Here is a 21757-nt window from a genome sequence, read left to right as displayed (position 1 = left end):
GGCGTTCTGGAATATCACGGCCATCGGCATCGCCGCACAATTTACAGGGCACATTACAATTTTTTATCAAGCATGTGTCGCCCAGTTGGTAGAGCTTAGTGTTCTATTAATTTTCATGTGATTGTCGCATTAGTAAGCAGCATAATGTGCGAATTCGCGCTGTTTAAACAATGCCAGGAAAAGCACGTGTTGCTATGGGCCTACGATGACTTCTGGCGTAGCGTGGGCGTACGGCTCCCAACCACCACGGGGCGCCATCCTGGCGAGATCGTCAATTGCGCTTGCGCATCATCACACGCGACACGACTCTATGCAACATAATTTCGCCTCCCCGCATACCATATAAACACGCGTATTTATATACAGTGATTACTAGTGCTAGTGATTCAGGTTGTCATAATTTTCTTGTTGTATTTCATAAGTGCTGCCGTCGTTTTTAAGCTTCTGATTCAGAATGAACGCTGCACTGCGTGCAGGGAGTTTGTTGGGACTGCAGGTTGGCGGAATTCTTGGTGGATTTACTGGGGGCCTGGTTGGTTGTTACTGCAGAGAACCTTCAGTAGCATCGAAAACTGGAGTTGCTGTGGGAATGATGACGGGAGCTGTGTCAGGAGCTGTTAAAGGGAACATTATTTATCCGGGACCCATAGGAAGCATCGCTGGCGCAGCTGGTGGGTTTATGGCGGGATCACTGGTGGGATCTTACCTGGCAGTTTTCTTCTATTATCGGTGGTTCGATCCCGGATATGGCACGCCATCCAGCCGAGAACCAATGCGGCCGTCAGTTTAAGTGGATTCCCGTTGGAAAAAGGTTTTTTCGTCATTGATAGCGTTTAGATTCGACATGGCTGTCTTTTCTTTGCCGTGATAGTTTTTTTGTGTTGTTTAATCACGCTGTGGTGAACTTTTTGGTTACCAAAGAGTGGTTTGATTAGCACTTCGCAATTTCGTTTCTGTATTCGTTTTTATACAACAGCTGGAAGGTGTGATCGGATACCGACTATATCGATTCTGCTCTACAATATATAGAGTGTGTTCTTAAAGAAATTTCGAGCAGCGACTGTTGCCGGTATGTTCATTTCTCAAGCATTCTTCGTTTTGCTGGCGGGACTTTCTTCCTTATTTATGTCGATTGTTTTAGTTGATAATTTTCTTACGCTGTTGGCTGAGCCATAAAACAATTTTTCTGAATACCTCCTTCAAATTTACTTATTCCCGTTGTAGTGAGTTTAAACACCCACAAAAAAATTTAAACTGGAACCGAATCACAAGACTGATAACAAACCAAAATAAACTGACCCACATTATCAACAATTTGGAGACTGCAAGATGTCAAATCGAGATTCCCGACAATAGTTCAAACATTCCCGTTGTGCATAAGTAACAAGTGCAATCAGATTCTTACGTAGAGAACATCTATAAACAAAAGAAAAAACAAAAGAGATTAACAAGTCGAATTCAAGTTGGAATTTTCAAGTTCATCGGCAGCCAGCATTTCGGCATTGTACTGCAACATTGGTTTGATGGAATCATGGAAGCGCTGATAATTCTTTTCTAGTTCCCGTTGATATTCTTTCTGATCAGCCGCGATAAGGGTTTTGTTTAATTTCAGAGCTTCCGCACACCTACAAAACAGATCAATAAAAAGCGTTAAATTCCAGCACTTGAAAAATTGCTGAAACCGCAACACCACAACAGGCGGCGTTGTGGTGTTGCGGTTGCGTTGCGGTAAAATGAAAAAATAAAAACACAAAAACCGCAGAAACAAGAAGTAATTGCAAAAACAGCAAAATTATTCCGGTTTGGTAACTTGGTACCGTCTCGAAAAATCTTTGAAGCACAATCGCAATTTATGCTGCAGCGCCGTCATTGGTTGATCGTGTGGATGCGACAGGAAAACTGCGGCTACTTCCAAAGGACCTTGATTAACCGTTGTTCCAATGCAGCCCTACGATTGCAAATGCATCTCAAGTCTTAGATACATTCCAAGTAAACACCAGCAAATCTAACCTGCAGAACCATTTGCAACATTTTGGCATCCGAAGGTTCCTGCTTAATGGCCGCATGTAGTTCTTCCGTTTTCTTCTGAATATCTTCGATCGCTAACTCGATCGGCGTCAGAACCGACTGCTCCCTTGCGATAACTTGAATTCGCGTTTTCACGTACGGAAAAGCCTAGGCAAGAAAAATATCGAAGTTATTTGGTGACCAAAACAACCGGAAATCACAACAAAGACGAAGAAACTTTATTCCTAACAGAAATTTTATTAATTAAATATCACCTAGTCTAAATATCAAGTTTCCTACGCGCAAAACGTTGCATGAAAGTAAAAAAAGGCATCTGTGCAAATGGCAAAACATTAGCAAAGAAAAATCATTTAAATCAGCTGCGAAGCATACATTGGCGGTCGTAACAATCGTTTTCCGCTTATACTGTTCATGTAAATCGCCATGAGCCCGGCCATCCATGGTAAACGGTGTAGAGTACACGAATCGACGGAGATTGTAGTTCTTTTGGAAGAAAGTTTCGCGATTGCGCAGTTCCCATTTATCGAAATGCGGCTCCACATAGGTAATCTGTATATACACCTTCTCCGGATCCAATAGTTCCCGTTTGACGGCATTGGAATCTTTAATGATGTCGACATATTCAGCGCCGTACTTTTCCGAATAAAAGGATTCCAGGCGACTGGAGACTTCCGGTAGCTTTGTGATGACCGGTTCTTTATAGATAAATTCTTCACCGTCCAAATCACCAAATTTCGGTCCATAAAAGCCTACACGGAAGTACGTCCCGAACATTCGCTTTCCAGCCATCCGTTCTATCTGTATAAAGAAATTTCAAATGTAATTCCAAGACTTAGTCAGTAATCCACGCAAACTATGTGTACTGTGCTACGTAGTTTTCATAAAAAACTAGGTATGTCAGCACGTATTCCCAGCATCAAGACTAGCGGAATGAACAGATAGCATCAAAGTTATAACGGAAGCAAATATATTTCCGAGCTAACAAATTTTTTATTATGATTACCGTATAAAAACTTAATCGCAGTAATAACAGTAAAAACAGATAATTAAGATAACAAAATTACCACTTATTGAATATCGAATAATTTTGGCAAACAATACATATAGACACCGACACTTCGTCGAACCAGCCGTAATCCGTACCTTCACGAATGCTTCATGAAGGGTCTTATGAATCGACGCGAGTTGAGCATAATCATGATGAGTTTCCGCAATTGGTATCACAATCTACAACACACCAAAAGACTTCGTTCTCACGCGGTCTCGCTCCACTGTAGAGTTACCAGTGCAAACTGTCAACGTTACTCTATCACAAGTTTTACCAGCGTAGAATGTGGCTGATCTAACCTTATGAACTTCATTCACAGCCTCAAACATTCCGGCTAAGGAAAAGGCACTTGCGGACTGTTCCAACAACGACAACAATCCCGCCTCGGTGAAAGACTTGCCGGTGCAAATGCCCTCTTCATTAGGTGATACAATATCGTCGGACACGGCACTCTCTTCGAGAATATTACTGGAAATTTTTTCAAAAGCCGCGCAACCCAAAGGCAGATATTTCTGCAAATAATAACAAAATTTGAACATGATACACATAAAGGATCACACAAAAATAGAGGAATTAAGTTAAACCATGCTTTTCGTACAGCCACCTTATCTTCCAACAAATGCAGATATTCAGATACAAGTGCCGCGGAATGGATCAAACAATGTGCAGTTTCTGCATACAGCCCGCGCTCGGAATGCTTCTGTGCCATATTAGCCAACCAGGTTAATCGCAAATCCGGCGAATTTTTATAGCCTTTGGCAATGCGGTACATCAAATCCATTAGCATTTCCGGATCTTCCTGATACGCTTTCATTTTGACAGTGTCCGACAAAATCATGTGCAAGTTAAACACCAAATCTCGCACCTAAACAAAACAGTCCCAAAAAAGATTAGATCCCAGAAGAGTTCTGTAAATGCTCGCAGGTGTCGTAAAGCTTAAAGTAAAAGCAGTAAATCACATTCAGGACATTATAAAAAAGGCTTAATACAAAGTAAAACAGCAAAATTATTAGCACCTGTTCTGGAAACGTCGTAGTTTTCAGTTCCGCATCTTGTTCGGCGTATGTCAAGATGGTTTTCAGAGATCGTCGTAAATAGTCTTCGTTCAGATCAGTTATGGTCCCAACAAGAGAGCTGAGGGAAATGGTCACCTGCATTTTCACTCGAGAGAAACTGTTGCCGATTTCGAAATTCTGACGCATGAGCAAGTACAATGAGGCCGACGCCTGGGATCGCACCACCGCAATACTGGAACTACAGTGACTGAGTAAACGCAAGCAGAGATCAGCGCAATACTCCGTTTCCGCTTCAAATACGAGTTCAGGAAATTTTGCAACAATAGACCGCTGACAGGCAAATAAATTCTCGTAGACATATACACTCTGACTACATCCCAGCGCATGTAACAGAACCCGGAAAGCCGCCGCTAATTGGTCCTGTAAAACCCCGTGACTAGATATGACCTGTAAAAAAACCAACGCTATGAACATACCAGTTGTAACTGCTACATTGTCGAATCCGGAACTTAATAAATAAGGATATAACCGACGCTCCCATGCCATTTCCCTTGTCATTATGTAATAAATACAAATATCAAAATCCGCTAAATAAAGCGCAAATTTCAGCCTGAAACACAGCAATGTTTGCCATAACATTATACGCGTCCACCGGTCCACGCAATAATATGCTCACCTGGAAGACTAGCTCAAGACTGTCCAAAATCGTCAAATTAATCTCCGCGCAGAGTACACTTTCCAAAATGGCCTCCTGTTCCACCAATCCATTGGAGTCAGTAATGGGAAACTGCCGCCACAGCTGATCTTTACGATACCGCAGTCCATCGCCAGCGGATGTCAAACTCTGCTGACTGCCTATCGTTGTCCCTCTGGTCTTGGAATGAATGGACCCTAAAATAGCGTCCCCGAGCATCGATTTCAGCTCTTCCCTTTGAACACCAACATGCCCCCGGCTGTGGACACTCCTCGGGCCTGCAGTTCAATTTTCAAATATCAGCACAGCGTAATCGAATAACAATACGAAATGCTAATTTAATACCGGTGTATTCAAAGCAGTGAATGGTAATCTGGAAAATCTCCAAGAGCTGTGCCAGCCGGTGCGGCGGCAACGCCTCCCACCAACCCCGCAACGTCTGCTCGTCAGCCGATTTTAAGATCCACATGAAACCGGCTAGCAGGTGCCGTGTGGCCTCGGCGTTCAACTGCGGTCGCCGGGTCTGACCAGCATCGTAAACCTCACTGGAATCGCGTTTGACCATAGTACCCGCAGTTCCCGCAATAGCCATTGCCACGGAATGCTGAATGCCTGGAAGATTTCCGGCTGCTGTGCGATGACGGTGATCCACCACAAAATCATACAGCTGTGGTAAGGTGTCCATAATAATGCCAATCAGCGGCAGATACAAGTAGGACAACCGGTGACGCAGATCTTTCGTCGCATACCGCGGATCCGCATCATGCCAGCTTAGCAAATTCCGAATAACATTAACCGCCTTCACGTGCAAAGCGGGATTAGGCACCTCGAAGATGGCCATCAATTCAAACAGCACCAAGCCGACCAAATAATGCTGCTGCCGGAAGTTATTCGACAATTCGACGGAGCTGTTCATACTGCTCGAAGAATTTACGGAATTCTGTGATGTCGAGCTGGATATACTGGGACACGGAGACGCCGGTTGCGAGCGAATCCACGTGGTCGACTGGGCGAACGGCAGATTTAGTGGGAAAAAATGTTCGTGCGAAGACAGGATTCGTAAACAGTCAATCTTGAGGCTCAGGATATGAGTTGGTTCCATGAGCGCCACCACCTTGGCGTTGATCTTTTTGCAATAGGCATGCACCCACTGGAACACTAATCCACGATCCAACAGTGACAGGCAATCATAGAAGAAGAAAGACAGACTGGTATTCAATCGGCCCATTTCATGCGCGGATGACGAAACGATGTCGTCCGTGAAGGAGCGTATCAGGGTGGAGATGTTGTCGATGAAGCGCTCACTGAAACGGGCATTGCGAGGATAGTGCAAACGCTGGGCTGCTGTCAGATACTGGGTCATGCACTGGACAATCAGCTCAAAGAAAAACCATGCATGTCGCAAACTGAAATCCCGTTGAGGATTGGCGCATACTGCCCACTGGTAGGCGATCTCTTCATGGGGCAGCCGGCGTCCATGCGGTCCCATTAGGGAACCTGACGAAAAATGAACAACGCAATTAACGTGCTATTTGAACAATTCATGTAAATCCATATTATCCTCACTCCTCATCATACATGGCCATATCATATTTACTGTGTCACACTTTTTGACTCATTTTCCCGATAACATAACAAAATTAAGGAACGGCTGCTGTAATTCTGCATTAACACAAAAACTACTCCTAATGAAGTTAAGACTGGAAACGGATTCCCGAAGTAAATGTTTTTCAACAGTTTACTGTCCGGTGCACCCTCAGAAAAATAACGAAGAGTTCAGACTGCGGTTACGCGGCAATACATATTCAAGAACTGTACGTCAGCCACGCGCATAAACGAAGAAGTTCCAGCTGACTGCCAACAAAAATGGCACAACATGACCGCCATGTGAAACTCGATTCCGGCCAATTAACTTACTAGTATCAGACGTCCCACGAACACTTCCAGTGCGCTCGAAACTGGATACGGCATGGTTGATAGCCATAATTTCACTGGCACTCCGGCTATGCAAATACATATCTGCAATGGAATGTCAACGTCAAAATTAGGCCAGACAGTTATCATTCAACAGTTGTGCTTTTTTGGGACACATTACCTTTGGCAATTTCTTGTTCAGTAAACGAAAACTTTTTAATCCCGCAATGATAATAAATATAGCTTAAAAGCACAGTGTTGCGGCCGTTCTGATCACATTGGTTTTCCAAAAATATCGACACGATGTGCACAATCCCCACCAACCCATCGAAAGCAGCCGATGCCACATTAATAATCTAATTAACCAAAAATCGCATTCAAATAAAACGTGTCGAAACGTCACAACGTTATGCACTCCACCTACCTGGCCGTGTACCAGAGGAGGCTTTACTATCAAAGTCAGCAGTTTTTCGATAATAACGTTAAGGAAGCGGATTAGAGGCTCTCGGGTAGCCATTTCCAGATCTTGGATAGCATCGCGTAAATTGTTCTCGATATTGGATTCGCCAATGTAATTCGGAATCCTAGCGCTATCGATGAAGGAGCATAAATTGAGAAATCTTTCCAAACGCACATCCCCGGTATGAATTGTGGATACTGGGCGTATCGTCACATTAAACAGACCTAAAACATAGTCCCATAAATTTAACAACAATTTTAAAATAATGATGTTCCACAAAAGACCTTAAAAAACCAAACAGCCGTTATTCCGAAAAGACCGGAATATTTGAGTGATTCCAACCAACATTTTACTAACCTTTGTGATTATCCAGCCATTTGGTATTAGGCAGTTGAACGTCTGGATTGATCCTTGAATAACTGGCCGATGGTTTTTCCAACATGATAGGTAAATTATAATCGCCACTAATCAACATCGAATCAGCACCACACACATTTATCAGTGGTAACCAAGTATAACCGATCGGTGTTTCCACTTGTTCACTGGCATCTCCCTTCTTCTGGCAACTGATATGATAAAACGTAAAGAATAAATGATAACCATGCTCGCGATCATCCAGATTAACTGGAAGCTTAATCTTAATCTCATCAGAGAACACAGGGGTTTTGTTATGGTATATCACAGACGAGTACACTTCCGACAAGAACTCGGGACAGCTTGAGCGACCATAAATCACCTTCAGGGGACAATCTTCAGCCCCCAACAACTGCAGTTTAATGGCAATATTTCGTGCGGAACCCGGTCGACTAGAGAAGTTAACAAATTTGGGATAAACATATAACAAATTCCGATACGCATAGTTAGGCGAGTAGACTTCATGGGAGGGAAATTCCAGAATCTCCTTCACAGGGCGCGCACCTTCTTCGCCCAGCGGACGAAGCGGGACTAGTTCCGGCGTCAAACAACCGACGGGCAAGTTCTCCGTGCATGGCGAGATATCCAGTTTTAACAAACCCGGGATACACTTTAGTTTCTTTGTCAACGATGTCGGCCGACGTAGATCCGCTACCATTTTCAAAAGATCATCTTCCGATAACTTGTCGGTTTCATGTCGGAAAAATGTTGGCAGCGATACGGTCACAGATCGAAAACTATCGAGATTCTGGATGGTCTCTTCGCCATAAATACTGCCAGCACGCGTTGCATTACGCGGTAGTGACCCCATCGGGTCAATGGTTCCCCCAGTAGATCCAGTCGACCCGAGAAGCTTTCCCAGTTTTAGTACGTCTAAACCTTTTAAGGATCGATCCAGACTACCACTTTTATTTGTCTGAATCCCCATACCACTCAGTGTTGTCCCCATCGAATTTGAATCTCCTTCGTTGACAGAATTCGTTGGTACCCCTACACAATTTAAATAATAAAGCAATCAATCAGTTCTTATCCCGTCATTTTTCGTCTTTTCTATTATTTCTAGAAGAGAATTGAATTTCGAAGATTTTTATTTTCGATCCTTTAGAAAAAAATTTGTCCATTTGTCAGATCGTGATTGAAATGCCTCTTTGAGTACCAGCAGGATACCACTTTGCAGCAGTTAACAACTACAATTTGGTCTCTATAACAAATCTGCCATCGACGAGCTGAATCGCAGCAGCAGCAATCAGCTGGATATGTAAACAATACACTTGGTAACTCTTGCCCTATGTGAACTTATTGAATAAACCGGAAAGGCATTACATAAGCAAAGCGGTCAATGTGGCGTCCACACGTCTCTAAATAAACAAACTCACCCTGCACGACATTTGTCATGTAGATGGCTGTCCAGGCAAACGGCATCCGATACTTGCCGAGACGTTCGCAAAAGTATTGAGCATTCATATGGGCTTTCTCCTTGTTTTTCTCTTCTTTCAAATAAACTTCAGCACATTCTGCAACGTCACCCTGCTGCAGTGTTTTCTCTAGCCGCACCACCAACACCAAATCCACTGATGCGTTCAGCACATTAAACACACAGGCACGTGACATGGTGCTCATGTCTTCGCACGGCACGTGCATCTCAATCATTCTCTTGACGGCATCCGAGTTGCAGTCAAAGTAGAAATTCTCCGACACCCGCTTGCGCTCCTTAATATCGTACAGGGCAATACTGGCGAACACCGGCTCAATGTCCAGATCCAGTTTCAGCTGCAATACACGCACGGAAATACTGTGGCCAATCTGTTCACGCGGTATGTCGGGGATTACGCGCCGCTCGATCTGCTCCTCCTCATCCTGTGAGGGATAGAGGCTAAAGATTGCCGGTTGGCGCTTATCCTGTCGCTTACGCCGGTTGATCGCATCGCGGTCTTCCGCAGGAAGTCGATCCAATAAACCCGGAATGAGGGCATCTGCAATCGCATCATGCGGGTCAATGCAGAGCATGTTTAAACGTCCATTTAATCGAGCCTGATCTTTTAAACTGTTTTATTTACCAGTACATCAATGAGCACTGCTAACCGTCATAGTTCAATAAAATCCTGAAAATTCACTCAAATTGACAGCAATTGGATCTAAAAGCATCCACGTTTTTCTACATGCCGTTCTGTGGATTTAGTCAATGGATTACAACATGATCGGAAAATACCCTAAAACCATACCATATATTTTTAGTTCGTAAACTGCTAGAATTATTATTTAAATTAATATTTCGCTTCAGTGCAATTTATTATTATGCAGTTTATTATTTTTAATAAACGTTCACTAACAAATACTCGATCCGTCTCAAAACGACATAAAACACTCACAACCACAGTAACGCTCACGAATGTGAAAAGACGATGACTAACTGATTTTCTCGAAAAAAATCGGATGCGAACCAGGGAAAGATTTTTTCGCTTACTTGATAATACAAGAAAAGCTCTAAATATTAGCACCGTAAATTAGTCAAAATATAGTACTGCCAGCTAGCTTTTTACCTGGATTCGACTGTCGCAAATCAAACACCCCGCTGGCCCAGGAATTCCGCGTCCGATCCTCATCGAAAGCAGCCGTGATCGGGCCGCTTGGTCCAACATAGGAACTGCGATCTTTGGCATGCGTCTGGTCGCATTCGTAGATCTGTCGGGGAATGAGATCAATGCGTTCATCCCGCTTCTGCACCATATCCGTCAGGACTTCGCAGGGCCCGTAGCGCTGATAGCGGCGGACGGCCAGCGTGTAATTGGCATTGTACTGACTCAGACAGTCCTTCTCGCGACTATTCAATTCCTGCAGATTCTCCGGCACTACGGCCACAACGGTGCGGGTCTTCTTCTGCAGATTCTTCACCTCGATGTCATCAATGGGAAACTGCAGGAGATGCCGCAGGGCATCGCGATCGATGATGCTCTGGTGGAAGCGGATGAATTCCTCATAATCCACGGGCTCCACGCTGTCCAGGTAGCGCGCGGCCACCTGGGCGCTGAGCACACCGTTGGCGGCCAGCGTGCCATTGATGCTCAGGCTTTTGGGGAGTTCGCTGCCACCGCCGCGTGCACTCTGGATCTGACGGCGGACTTCGCTCGCCTGCGATTTGTTCAGCTTCTGCGCGAAGGCTCGACGCTGTCCCGATGTCGCGGTGGCCATCTGGGCAGAAACAGCGAGGAATTTATTTTAAGGAATTTATCGCCACAACACAAACAACGACGCCATAACAGAACGGTATGCTGTTAACTGTTCCAGTTGGGAGAAAAAATCCGAACAACGAGAGAGCAGTCTAGCTAAATACAATGCATGCCCTAGATAAACACACTGTCATAGCGATCAAATACAATAAAACGCGTCTGTGCACTGATCAGCCATGGGGTTCGTGCGGATTTTCTGAGCACATTTTTCCAAATCAATGATCACGATTCACAGGGTATTATTATTAGCCATAACGCTGGCTAAACGATACGCTAATTAACCGCAACAACAGAATTTGACACGGTGAAAGAGATTGCCAATGACCATAAACAACCACAGCATTCTTTCCACTGTAATTTAATTGTCGGATTTCTCTCTCTTTATGGTTTATCGGTCAGAAAGTTGAAAGTAGCACACGTTGCGCATGATATGCGTGCCGACTTCCGTACGGCAGCGGCAACCGAATGGCAAAAGAAACTGGTTCACAGCGTCTAACGTACGAGACTACGAATGTTGTATACTCGTAGTGTATACATACTGCACCGTATTATAATCTTGTTGACAAGTGAATGGAGAGAGAATTGCCGCTACGGCGTAAGTTTTGATGGGAAATGCGTCTTCTGCAAAAGTCACTGAAAAAACTTTATTTGACATTTTGAATACTTACTTACTTACTGGTACTATGCAGCAGTTTAAAATTTGCAAGCCTAGCCGGCTGATTGTTTAGAATATCAGCGAAAAAACCATCCTGGAAGTTGCAGGTACAGAGGATAGTGGACAGGGGAACACGAACTGAATATTTAAGGATGAGCAGAACCGTACGTATGCAAATTGCAAAGCAATGGGCATGGAATAGCTGGAACACGGAATTGTTGGAACGTTTCCTGCTGGGAACGGGAATACGATAATAATTATTATTATAGACCAACAAAAAGCTAATTAACATCAAGGCTGTTCGGTTTGAAGGTTTTTGATTAATATGCCGGGTTGCCGGCATTACTGCCGACTGACGATATACAGAATTCTTACGATTAATTCGCAACTTACGCTCATCATTGTTCGTACAGCATTCATACTTTATAGAACATTATCATCCTTGAGATTTTTAACTTATGAACTGCAATAAATACTGCACTGTAAAAGTGGTGTAAATTTTTTAATATAATTTGTGTTAGGAGTACAATGGTTCACTGCGGAAGCCAACAATGTTTTATCGTTATTCAACTATACTTCGAAGTATAGCAAAATACTGCAAAAAACTAAAAAATAAAAAAATGCTATATATAAGTCCTCGCATGTTACAGCGATATCCACAAGAAGCTAGATTTCCACAACAAGCTCACGAATACCAAAAGGACACCCTGGAATATATCTGCTTTGTCCTTTAAGGCCGCCTCATAGTTCACCGAAAACGGCAGTTTCGACTAAAAGGTGTCCAAACTTCGAATAACTATGAGGACACCATTCCCCGACTCTCCGTCCCATTTTTACGGATGACTATGAGGGAACATGATCGTGTTGAAACCGAGTCGTCGAAATTCGTGGTTTCGACGACTTCGGTGTAGGAGAGGATGGCTCCTCCCTAATACAGTCTCCGTTTTTTTTCGCCCAATCATACATACGTTTGCCCCAAGCGGCCACTGCCCACCTGGACGCCCAGATTATTAATACACTTATATCATGTATTGTACCTATACGTATGTACTGATTGTTACATAAATCCACATCTAACACAAGCCCTTTTTGTTAAACAGACATTTTAATTACTAAAATAGTTACATCTGTACGTACATTTTTCCATATCTGAAAGTTAGTACATATTATACATGATTTTCCATCTGTAAGCCGTTTGGGAAGTTTACGTAAGTTTTACATCTGCTTATTAAACTGTAGCAAAATGCCTCGTAAAACATTAGCAGCATAAAAAAATTAATACCGAATAACTCGGAATTTAGAGCAGCTGTGTGAAGCATTGCAAGGCATTTGGAGATAACAATAATTTAATATAGAAAGCTACTAATGAGGTATTTTGTGTCAAAAAGTACCGTGAGTGGGTAGATTGCCAAATTGAAAGTTTATGAAAAATTTAGTTTCTCAGATTTGGCAAATTATGCAGTATAAAGTGCATAGTTACTTACTTGTTGAAATGTTGTTTGACCTATTGCAAAGCCTTTACTCACTCATCCTACTCGTAATCGATATGTACTGTACTTATTACCAAACCATACTATAATACTCGGCTTGCCATAAGCCTAATGCCGGCTTGCCATAATGCAGCCTTCAACCGCCCTGGGCGGTGACTTCCAACCGTTGCAACGGGCGGTTGCCTACTTCCTGTCAAAAGAATATAGCCGAAGCACGGACAACTATGAGGAACACAACTTTCGGACACAACGACGGGACGGTAAGTCGGAGTGACCGTGTCGTGGGAAATCCGTGACCACGGAAACTCCGTCAGTGCCGTCCCGTCGAGAAACTTTTTCTCCGTCTCAGAAAACGGTTGACTATGGGGCCGCCTTTACTCTAGACTCTAGAGTCTAGAGTGAAGAAGTACTGTACTGATCCCAGCGATTAGGTTGGTGGTTGGGCTTTACCGGTTGCACACCGTCAACGTTGTCGCATGCTAATGCTATGCTTATAATGTTTTCCAGAAAAAAACTTTCCATGTACGTATCCTAAGACGTTTTAAAATAAAGCTGAAACATTAATTTATTGCTCGCACTACAATCATTTATCACTAATTGTTGTAACTACCTGCAGATCAGCTTTCGCACCAAGTAAAAACATTTTCGTCACGGAGCGGTGTATTATAACCGGACAGCACCAGCAACAGGAAATAAGGTGACGATGTGGCGGTGTCCCTTGGTCAAATCGATAATTTTTCGCTGGCGGCATGATTACGCCAGATAATTGGGAATGCAATTATTGCTCAGATATTTGAAAATATAAAATCCAAAAATAATTAGAATACAGACGGTAATGCGATGGACCACAGAAGAGTGTAGTAAACTGCATTTCACACCGTCAAGAAAGATACTATGTTCACAACAAGAATATATACTTATGTACTAATATTTCATGCAGTAAGGATGTTGCATATCCAATATCCAAACTGTATCCATATCCAATATCCTATCCTGATATATCCATATCCAAGCCCTTCGCCCTAATATTTTGCGGATATTTGAGGATATGGATATTGGATACAAAAATGCGGATATATCCATGGATATATCTTATATCCATGGCCTCAGTGCTGGATATCCACAACCTTATCATGCAGAATCTGTTTCACACTGAACTTCATAATTCCAAGCAGAACGAAACGTGAGGTGATATAATTATTTGAACAACGTCAGCGATAATTTGTTCTCATCACACGTCAAAGTATTGTTGATTTATTTGAGGAAAATCAACGAAAACTTCACAGTTTTGCAGTACTGCCAATGCAGATATCACAGTCAAAGATCAAAATTTGTTTACTTGTTGATGCATGATCGAGTAAGGTTGCATGCACAGTAATGCAAAAAGTAATGCACGTACTTTTTGTATGCAGTACATCGTACATGCACTCCATTGGTCAAGACCAACAAATTAAAGTAAAGTTATTTTAAAGCTTTTATCTCGCTTTGCCTCATGCTTGACACAAGTGAAATTAAGTAATCGGTACATTAACACACAGTATTAGACTATAAGGTAGTATAATATATTGAAGCGAACAGTAACATTATTATGGGTGTTCCAAAAAGTCCGCGCCATCACCTTTAAGCGTTATACATGTCTACTTAATTAAGCGTGACCCGAATAATTGCGCTATTACCAGAGTAAACTGTGGCAATAGAATGAAGTGTTGTTTTTGCCATTCAAACTATGAGCAAACCATCAGGTAAACAAAACGATGCACGCGATTCCATGTGAAAAAGTTAGCCCGTATATTATTTGCACAGTCGCTAAAAGATATTGATTCGCCGACAGTTACAGGCTGTACTGCTCTGTTTTTTTTATTTCGAAGAGTCATTTATGTAAATTAGCTGAGTAAATTGACATAAAATTTAGAGTCATGTTATCACTTATTAGTATTACACACGTACGGTACATGAACCTTACTAATTAGTATGAATTTACCATGGTCCATCTACATGTCAAGAAAGATTTTGAATGACAAAATACAACCTACCTTTTTGTTTTTCCGTTCATTTGCCGTATAAGGGAGCAGACCCATGGCATATATCGGCCGGGGCTAGATGATTGTTTCGGACCTTCCGGTGGCGTCTCTGACTTGGGTGAGACTTCTGGTGCGGACAGCGCAGTCAAAATATTACGACAGTCGTGATTGCATTCAACAGCTTTTGATGTGAGTGTAACAGCGAAAACCAGTTAAATTACAGAAACAGTAAAAAATTGTTTTATCGGCTGGACTGTGTGCGTGATATAAGAAGAGAGCTTCGGAAAAATGTGCCTGTTAGACAGCGAAAGCTGTTGGGTAAAATATCATGGCCAGCAGGATGTACGCAAATTTTACGAGTACAATTGTTTCCCGATAAACTGAACGATCAGAAACCATCCTTCACGAATTACTGGGAAAGTGTACGCGCGGCTAGGCCAGCCAGTTCATCAACGCCGGTAACCCAGTACAGCAAGTACAAATACAGTAGAACGAAAAAAAACGGGAACATATTACACTATACTGAAAATTGGCTGCTGATTGACGGAAAACTGCACTTGCGACGGCGCTAAATATACTTGATGGTGGCACTGTGTGGCTACAGCATCGGGTAGCATCATTAATCATAAAGGGCAGTTCGGAATGCCGGGACTGGCAAACTTGTTTAATGTGTGTCGAACTATCAAATAACTGCGGTAGTGCGATCGAAATTGATCGCCAATTATTACTGGGAATGGGTCAAACCGCAAAATATCAGACAGTTGGTGTCAGTGTACACATGTGCATATTACTGGGGGAAATCACAGATAGTGTGCAAGGGAGTAATTTTCCGACAAAGGTAAAATAATAAGTACCTTCAAATTGTACTTCACTTGTTATCTGTACATTTAACTGAGCTGTTGTTAGTTTTCACGCCGGCATATTAAATTCTATATCCAGATAAATATTGATAAGCAAATAGGTAAATACAGGCACCTTATTGTATTATGACACGAACGCAAACTACAAAGAATCATGATGCAAAAAGATTTGTATTGTACAGTTATAATTATATAGACAGCTGTAGCCTGTGGGCTAACAAAAGATCAACTTTGTTCGAAAATGTTGCAAACGAATCAAACAATTTTTGTACTATTTCTAAATGCGCCTGCAGAGCCAGTCATTCAAATCAGGGATAACTGCCGAAAAAGATATTCCACATCGGGATACTAAAGGCAATAGTAGAAAGAATCAGAATGTCATTCCATACAGGGCGTTGTCGACCAAAAACTTCTTTGTGGATCGTCAGGAGTGCGCGTGGCAACGAGCGTTACTTTGTGGTAGTTCAAATATACATGCGTCAAAAAAGTTTTGAACACGGCGCAGAGGATTACAGGTTATCTTTGAAAACATGCGGTAAGGTCGATCAACCAAAAAAAATAACAAGAGGTCTTTATTAGATCGTTCGAAGCCGCAGATGATGCAAAACCATGCCTCTTAACGCATATTCCGAGCCGAAATTTGTTATAAAATACACTAGCTAATGCACTGTCATCAGCAGAAATTGTTCTTGTCACTCAAACACCAGCTTAGTTTAAGCAGCATATAGGCAAATACAGAGATCACTGGTTAATTTGCGAAAAGGAAACATGCAAAAACTTCAAAATTTAAGCACACAAAGACTGCATAAAAACTATTGATAAAAAGGTAAAAAAATTGAAACAATAAAAGACACTTTTATAAATATTTATTAACCCACCACTTCGGAAATCCTCTCGCCATTCACACCGTTGCGCATTGAAGTAGCTTCCAGCTGCTTTCGGCACTTCCGCTCTTCATCTAATTGTTTGCGCAGTTTCACAATCTCCTAAAATAAAGTAATTATACACAGTGCATTCAAAATGCTGTTGGAAAATTAAGGTAGATAACCAGAGAAATATTAAACGTTGAAGCGCTTTATCTAAAATGCAAAAGAATTTTTCCAATGATTTCTAGGTCCAGTGCGAATGCGTCTCACGCACATACACATACACGATTCAAAAGATATCACAACACAAAAAATCCATTTGTGGATTAAAGGTTTTAAGAAGATGGATACTAGTACAATCACTAATTCTTAAACTCACTGCAGTCATATCTCGCATTTCATCCTTCATGGCGTAGACTGTATCCACCAAGGATTTTTCTTCAAGAAAATTTCCATCAGATCCCTCGATAAATATTTTTTCGTCTTCAGCGATTAGTACATGCGGTGAGTCCAACAATTCTGCTGCCCGTTCAAAAATTAAAACAACTTAAACACAACACAACGGTGCGAGTATGACAAATGCAGAAGAAGCCAAGCCACTGTAAGATGCCGGAAAACTTTGCTAACTAGCAAGGAAACATTAAAAGCAACCCGCACCGCAAAGCAAACGATAAACAAGAAACGCACGCGTCAATCACAGACTGGATGAAAGAAGCCACCATAACTATGGCCGGATCCATTTAAAAGCAGGAAGGCAGCCCGATATCTCTTCCGATTCCAGAATAATTTCAGACTCTTCAGAGTGCGGGATTAAATGAACATCAACTGCACAATGTTTAAGAGGAAAACATGTTTAGTAGCAGTCCCAAAGCCGAAGTACCAAACAGCAAGCATCTCCCCACATCCAATGAAATAACACAGCCCGTATACCCATTTAGTGCGTTAGGAAACCAAAGCAACTGAATACGCTATTATAATAGTTGCTCCTATTTAGCAAATGAATGCCATTATAGTTGCTTCTCACCCGAAGTAACCTTATGGCGGCTCTTGGAACTGATGCAATACGCATCTATAACACCCAACAACAGCGCATCGTTCTCGTATTGCTGAGTTTTTTCGGAAGAAAGCTGATCGTCCGTTTTAGAAGACTTAGACTGATCTACAAGCATGGAGATCAACTTAGGTCGAAAGGAGAAGACAACAAAATTATCGGTGTGCCTGACGCGTGTCCTTCAGTTAAAACGTGAACGAAAGCCAAACAAATCTATGTACCAGCATGTCGCAGTATATCCGGTCGGTACTTATTACACACATTATATCACACAAATACAGTACCTTTTGTTTTTCGAGTAGAAAACTTTCTAGCCAGCTTAGGACTCTGGGAGACAATCGCTGGTTTCTCTTCCTTGGATGGCAATTCCCCTCGTAAAGGTGGGTACGGGCGTAAGCACGAACCAGTCCATATCGGATTGGTAATAATGGGTGGCTTGAAATGTTGTTCGTGTGACGCTGTCGATGGTACTTCGCGCGCTCCCACACCCTTAGGTGGGCTAGGTGGCAGCCCATTTGACAAAAGTTTCGCCTGTGAAATACCAACCTTTACCTTGTCAGATAATAACCATTACTAATCGCAATCATACCGGTTTTGGAAGTGTATTGGACTTTCCAATGGATGGTCGCATTGCTGACATTTTAGCAATCTGACTGGACAAAACTTCCAAACACTGACTGAAGGCTACGTTATCTTTGCAGTCTACAGTCTTCTTGTCCATAGTCTTACTCCATATTTCAAAGGTTAACGGTGACTCTGGCTTGTCCACCGGAACCATTTTGAGTCCAGATAGCGGTGAATGTGCCTAATTTTTTTGCAACTGCCGCTGTAAACGTACGTCCCAAATTGCCGACTAGGAATCTGGGACTTACCATGTACATGAAACAACTCATACGAGGCGATGCGGCCAAAATCAGTAAACAGTCTTCAAATATGACCAAAAACCGCTCTTGCCGCACTCCATGGACGTCATCACGAACTCCCACCGGCAACATAAGCAGAACATCTCCCAGCGAATTAAGTTCCTAGCGACGAAATCCAGATGGTCATTTAAATGAGCGGGACTCCTTAAAGCTACGTAACCTACTGGTCCTTGGTAATCCTGAATGTTTCCCTTCAGAATATCCAGCTCTACTTCTTTTTGCCGACGGATTTCCGCACAGGAATTCTACGCCGCACAGAGCATTATATACAGTAATCGGAAAACGCAGTAATTTCTATGGTGCTGTTTATTAACTGACGTACCGCGATTTCTGTGTAAACCATGACAGCCCGCTGGGTATTGCCTCTGTCAAAGTGGAAGTCTTCGAGATGCCTCTCAAGTTCTTGCAACATGTTTGGGTATTTATCCAGACGCCGAAACGGACGACTAAGTTCCGCGGTTAAAATAACCACACCGGTACGTCCACCAACCAATGATTCACAGAATGTATTTAGCATTTCTCTACAGAAGAATGAAAATGTATGAATATTTCAATATACCACGCAAAGTTGCATTTTCAAACGTTTGCATTAAATTTTTACCTATACTGATTTAGCATTTGGACAGCTCTGGGATGATTTGAGCAATACTTCATATGAGCGTTTCTCAGGGCACTTGCTGCACTCATGAAAACCCCGCCAACCGTTTGTTGCTCAGAAGGTGTGCTACAAAATAAAAATGATCGTAAAAACTGTAAACAGTTTTAGCAGCGGGGTTGACACATTTCTATCGAAGCATACGAGTATATAACGTAAGTTAAGCTGTGACACAAAGACGAATACACTCAAAGCTATCATAATACTGGTGTTTATAACTAATTTGATACAGCGAAGAAAAAGAAAGCAGTTGGTTCTAAAATTCCCTCCATTCAACGCTTACCGAAGAATGTCGTCAAACTGACAGACAAGAGACTCATGGAGCTGTATGATTTCATCAATGTTGCCACACAGTATGCTACAATCATTTTCCGGCAACCTGAAATTTCAAAATGACAGCTCATTTTTGAATAAAAAAATCCAATAGCATCAGTTGTTGCGATAACACTTTCGATCTAACTTGCTTTATGTATCATTTTGGTGACTGCTTCGGCAACGTAAATTACAAAAACGCGAACATATTAACCGAAACTCACAAGTTTGCATTTTTTATTGGTGAAAGCACTGAGCGTTGGAACATTTGCATATCCGCAACATGCTTTCGTTCGCTATCAATAATGTTGCGCAGTACCTATAAACAACGGAATACCCACTATTACAAGCATAAGGATGATCAGCTGGAGAATACAGACAGATGGGTAACGCAAGGCAAATACGTTCATCAAAAATAAAGTGTTTCTACAAAGAATGCAACGTACTTCGTCATAATCGCACAATTTATTTTTTGCACAGTACATTTCTTACGATAATCGATATATATATAAGTGTCATATTTGGTAACTGAAGACAACTACCAAAATTTACGTAAACGACGATAAACTTACCATGGCGCGATATTCTCGACGCGGGTTGTGTACAGGTCCATTTTTCACCGGGGTTTCTGCACAGAGAACACTGTTGAACAATTTCACCTTTCATCGTACGTATATACTACAGATTTCCAGAGTAGTGCCCCTCACCACAGTTTACTACCGAGTAGTACTTAATATGCTTTCTGGTTTCCGCATCTTTTTAACAAATTCTTTACATATCAAAAATCTATTTCTTTTTCGTATACGATAAAAGATTCGTTAAAACACGTAAAATTTCACCAACCTTGGCGATATTCGGTGACGAAACTTAACGGAAACCATCCGGTTTCACCGTTCAGCGTTCCTTCCCACCAACCACCTTCCAGTTTCTGTGTAATAGTAATCACATCTCCGCGACGAAAACTCAGCTGCAATTGGATACAAAGGCTTATTGTTAAATGTAAACGTCATGCAAGAGAAACTTCTAATTTATTACCTCGTCCGTGTTCGACTTTTCGAAATCGTAGATAGCTTTAACTCGGCAGATGTCGGCCATTTAATTCCACGGCCTATGACTACTGTTCGGAGTGGCAGTGCTCAATCACCAGCACATCCAACAGAGGAGAAAGATTTCAGTACCGGTACTAAACATGCGGAATCGAGCTAGCGGATAATTTCTGGGATCAGCCTCTCCAAGAATTATCCTCCAGATGTATTATTTTCGGTGCTGAAAATCATTTTATACATCGGTACATGTGCTACCGCCGTCACAAAATAAAAAGACGACAAAAATAAAATGTTATAATTTGCAGTGTACAGTCTAGACGACTGATGTGCCTTATTAGCCCTTATAAGAGTTATAGCATATCATGTAGCCTGAATGCACTCTAACTGGTTGGAAGAACAACTGAATTAAAATTCCAGAAGATATTCATTTTTGGTTTTAAATTCTTCTAATTCCTTATCAGATTCAACACAATACGTAATCAAATTCGTAGTCAGTGATTTGCCACATACGCATGCGCATGCCGTCAAATTTCGCCAACACATATACAACAGCTTCCCTGAAAATTGGGCTGAAATCCAAAAATGCTTACCGTTACGGCTTGCATCATAAAAGGAAACGATCCCTATAACTTCAATTGGTGATGAAATCGATAAAACTGGTCAATGGGCAAGTGGTAAACGTAACGTCGATATAAACTATAAATAAATTATGAATATAAAACAAAAATTAAAAGATTTAACGGTCCCTGAAATGAGAAAAGTGGCAAAAGAAACAAAAGACACATGTAGGGTCCGTTTCGTTCAGTTTTTGACAGTCTAACAACAAAATCTTCTTTTAAAAATCTAATTGTTTTCGTTTTTCTACATATTATTCTCGATTTCGAAAAAACTGTACACAATGCAGATAAAAAGGTTAATAAACGATCATTTTCGTACTGAAAACAGAAAAACTGATTCTTAAAATCAGTAAAATGTAAAAAGCTGCAGCTACGCAAATGTTTTGATTTCGGGAGGTGGGCCGTCAGCTCGACCCGATTATTTTATTAGTGATCCGAATCGAACTGCTTCTGCTCATGC

At 41.9% G+C, this 21757-nt stretch overlaps 1 protein-coding gene across 3 annotated transcripts; it reads right to left on the bottom strand.

Moving 5' to 3' along the window:
- Positions 1 to 1169: 1169 nt before the first annotated feature.
- On the bottom strand, positions 1170 to 21682 carry LOC129585108 (dedicator of cytokinesis protein 7-like). Of its 3 annotated transcripts, none has more exons than XM_055477652.1 (31): positions 21271 to 21682; positions 20670 to 20900; positions 20478 to 20601; positions 20207 to 20262; positions 19859 to 19953; positions 19606 to 19701; positions 19269 to 19391; positions 18990 to 19188; positions 18832 to 18912; positions 18617 to 18769; positions 18334 to 18549; positions 18029 to 18275; positions 17718 to 17852; positions 17073 to 17215; positions 16706 to 16813; positions 10115 to 10763; positions 8951 to 9547; positions 7518 to 8564; positions 7125 to 7384; positions 6882 to 7056; positions 6704 to 6805; positions 5132 to 6283; positions 4769 to 5064; positions 4093 to 4539; positions 3681 to 3941; positions 3376 to 3588; positions 3172 to 3255; positions 2401 to 2826; positions 2011 to 2175; positions 1818 to 1948; positions 1170 to 1625 (listed from the first exon to the last, which is right to left on the bottom strand). In XM_055477652.1, the coding sequence occupies exons 2-31, from the start codon at positions 20727 to 20729 to the stop codon at positions 1445 to 1447; spliced, it is 8022 nt and encodes a 2673-aa protein (XP_055333627.1). In that variant the 5' UTR covers positions 20730 to 20900; positions 21271 to 21682; the 3' UTR covers positions 1170 to 1444. The 3 variants fall into 3 exon arrangements, with proteins under 3 accessions (XP_055333627.1, XP_055333628.1, XP_055333629.1); XM_055477653.1 differs by having other exon boundaries at positions 17073 to 17212; XM_055477654.1 differs by having other exon boundaries at positions 17073 to 17131.
- Positions 21683 to 21757: the final 75 nt, after the last annotated feature.

Source organism: Paramacrobiotus metropolitanus, unplaced genomic scaffold, assembly GCF_019649055.1.
Source record: "Paramacrobiotus metropolitanus isolate TYO unplaced genomic scaffold, Prichtersi_v1.0 Parri_scaffold0000015, whole genome shotgun sequence".
Classification (NCBI taxonomy): domain Eukaryota; kingdom Metazoa; phylum Tardigrada; class Eutardigrada; order Parachela; family Macrobiotidae; genus Paramacrobiotus; species Paramacrobiotus metropolitanus.
The sequence above is the reverse complement of the archived record's forward strand: the minus strand, read 5'-3'. Positions and strand labels throughout refer to the sequence as shown.

Excerpts from the sequence above, each read along its gene's own strand:
- LOC129585108 (XM_055477652.1), bottom strand. The coding sequence starts at position 20,729 with ATGGCCGACATCTGCCGAGTTAAAGCTATCTACGATTTCGAAAAGTCG. Across the intron at positions 9,548-10,114 it reads TTTGCGACAGTCGAATCCAG|ATGCCCTCATTCCGGGTTTA; the intron begins GTAAAAAGCTAG and ends ATGCGATTGCAG. Across the intron at positions 2,176-2,400 it reads CGATTGTTACGACCGCCAAT|GCTTTTCCGTACGTGAAAAC; the intron begins GTATGCTTCGCA and ends TTTCTTGCCTAG.